This window comes from Populus euphratica, unplaced genomic scaffold, assembly GCF_000495115.2.
Source record: "Populus euphratica unplaced genomic scaffold, PopEup_1.0 scaffold716.1, whole genome shotgun sequence".
Classification (NCBI taxonomy): domain Eukaryota; kingdom Viridiplantae; phylum Streptophyta; class Magnoliopsida; order Malpighiales; family Salicaceae; genus Populus; species Populus euphratica.
In genome coordinates, this window is record NW_011500595.1 from 106,114 (window position 1) to 108,044 (window position 1,931).

The following is a 1,931-nucleotide window of genomic DNA, read 5'->3' on the forward strand; positions in this document are numbered from 1 at the left end:
AATATAAAAAAACAAATCAATAAAGTATATCCAATTTATTAAAAAAAACTAAATTCACTATAACAAGAAATAAAAAAAATAGTAAAACTAGTAAATCTAGAGAAAAAATAGTAAAAATATATATATAAAAACCTCATCAAATTCTTAACACTAATTACCTTATTTTGTTGAAGAGGTAATTAATTCCAAGCTTTATTTTAATATTTTTACCTTGCTTGTATTATTGTATTTTTTTTTTGTTAGGAGTCTAGAGAAAAAAGACTGAAAAATAGTAAAAAAAAATAATTAAATTGAAAAGGTATTTTTTTAACCACTTGAATAAAAAGAAAATTTTATATTTAAAAATAATTAATAAAATAATATTTAAATACTAAATAAAAAAATATAAAATATTTTCCAGGGGTGTTTTGTAGAGGCCCGGCCCCTGCTTGCCACCTCGTGATTCCGCCTCTGCTGTTATGTATAACATGTGTGTGTTTTGATATTATTTATCATGTCTTTAACAGGGAAGGGTTCTTGGCCTAAAATAGAGGAAAGAACTCGGCAATGTATAGTATATTGTGTATATTTTTTTGGCCTTAACCGATAATACTTACTGCTTGCTCGGCAATGCATCTATCATGACCTTTGTTATTTGAACAACCTATAGTAGATTGCTCAACCTGGTCCAACATGAATGTAATGGTGTATCAGATCAAACACGAAGCATTCATGAAACCCACAGCAAACGCAAAATCAAACACTAAAACACACTTAGAGAACAGGAAAAACACTTGTATGAGATCAGAGCTGAAGAACGCACAGAACCCAAGAAACCTAACCTCTGTACCATTTGGAACGAGCTCTCTAAGCTCCTGTACTCCCTCCTGGATCAGTTGTCTACCGCTTGGCCTTGGCCTTCGGTTTTCACCAGGTTTGCCTCTACCACCAACCTTCGACATCCTCTTGCCTTTCCCAGGGTGAGGGTGATTGCGAGCATTTCCTTCTTGTTCCTGGTCAGAAATTGTGCTCTCCATGCTATTCAAAGCAGCTGTAGCATCCATGTTTTCACTCTAAAAATTACGTGCAGATGTTAACAAAATTAATAAATATAAATGGACATATCAAACTTTTTTTTTTTTGGATAGATTGCATTGAAAGTTGATAAATTTATTTTGAATTTGTTAATTAGATATTTTATGATAAAATAAATAATAATTTATTTAATAAGTTCGTTTTATATTTTGTTATTTTTTTGTTGAGTTGAATTTCTTAGTAAATATATAAAAATTTAAATTTATATCGATAATTTATAATTAAGTAGTTGTACTATTAAAATGGTTTAAATAAGTTTGAGTTAAACCAATGTTCTATTAGCTATTTAGTTTAATTAATTACTACATGTTGTTATCAATATTCTATATATATATATATATAACATAAGTAATTGATGATTATTTATGAATATTGACACGACTAAAAGATTAATGTCTTCTTCTAAGTGTAGGAGTGTCGAAGTAATAAATAACCCGGTAAGACCGGGGTCGAACCACAAAGAGGTTAATTGTATAAATTATAAACAACAATTATAAACAACAACAATAGTAACAATAACAACAACAACAATAATAGTAATAACAATAATAACAATAATTACAATAGTAGTAGTAGTAGTAGTAGTAGAAGAAGAAGAAAAAAAAGAAGTTGATGAGAACTTTGAGATAGAAAATTAACGTAAGGATTAAATAATGATAATAACAAATGTCAAGGTTAGAGGATCCACTAATGGTATGTCAAACAAGTATAGTATAAACTCTTATTATTTAATTGGAAACCATACACAAAGGAGGTTCCAATCTGATTATAGATTGTTAACATGATTACATTAGTCATCTTATTCGATTAATGCTAATACTTGTAAATCTCGTCAAGCATTCATGATTATAACTTAT

General features: G+C 28.5%; 1 protein-coding gene across 1 annotated transcript; it reads right to left on the reverse strand.

Moving 5' to 3' along the window:
• Positions 1–460: 460 nt before the first annotated feature.
• Positions 461–1,071, reverse strand: LOC105115565 (transcription factor bHLH157-like). Its single transcript, XM_011012490.1, has 2 exons — positions 822–1,071; positions 461–662 (listed from the first exon to the last, which is right to left on the reverse strand). The coding sequence occupies exons 1-2, from the start codon at positions 1,041–1,043 to the stop codon at positions 579–581; spliced, it is 306 nt and encodes a 101-aa protein (XP_011010792.1). The 5' UTR covers positions 1,044–1,071; the 3' UTR covers positions 461–578.
• Between the last annotated feature and the right edge of the window lie 860 nt (positions 1,072–1,931).

Bases quoted from the DNA above. Each gene is read 5' to 3' on its own strand.
- LOC105115565 (XM_011012490.1), bottom strand. From the start codon at position 1,043: ATGGATGCTACAGCTGCTTTGAATAGCATGGAGAGCACAATTTCTGAC. The intron at 663-821 runs GTTAGGTTTCTT...ATGTTGGACCAG, and splicing joins TCGTTCCAAATGGTACAGAG to GTTGAGCAATCTACTATAGG.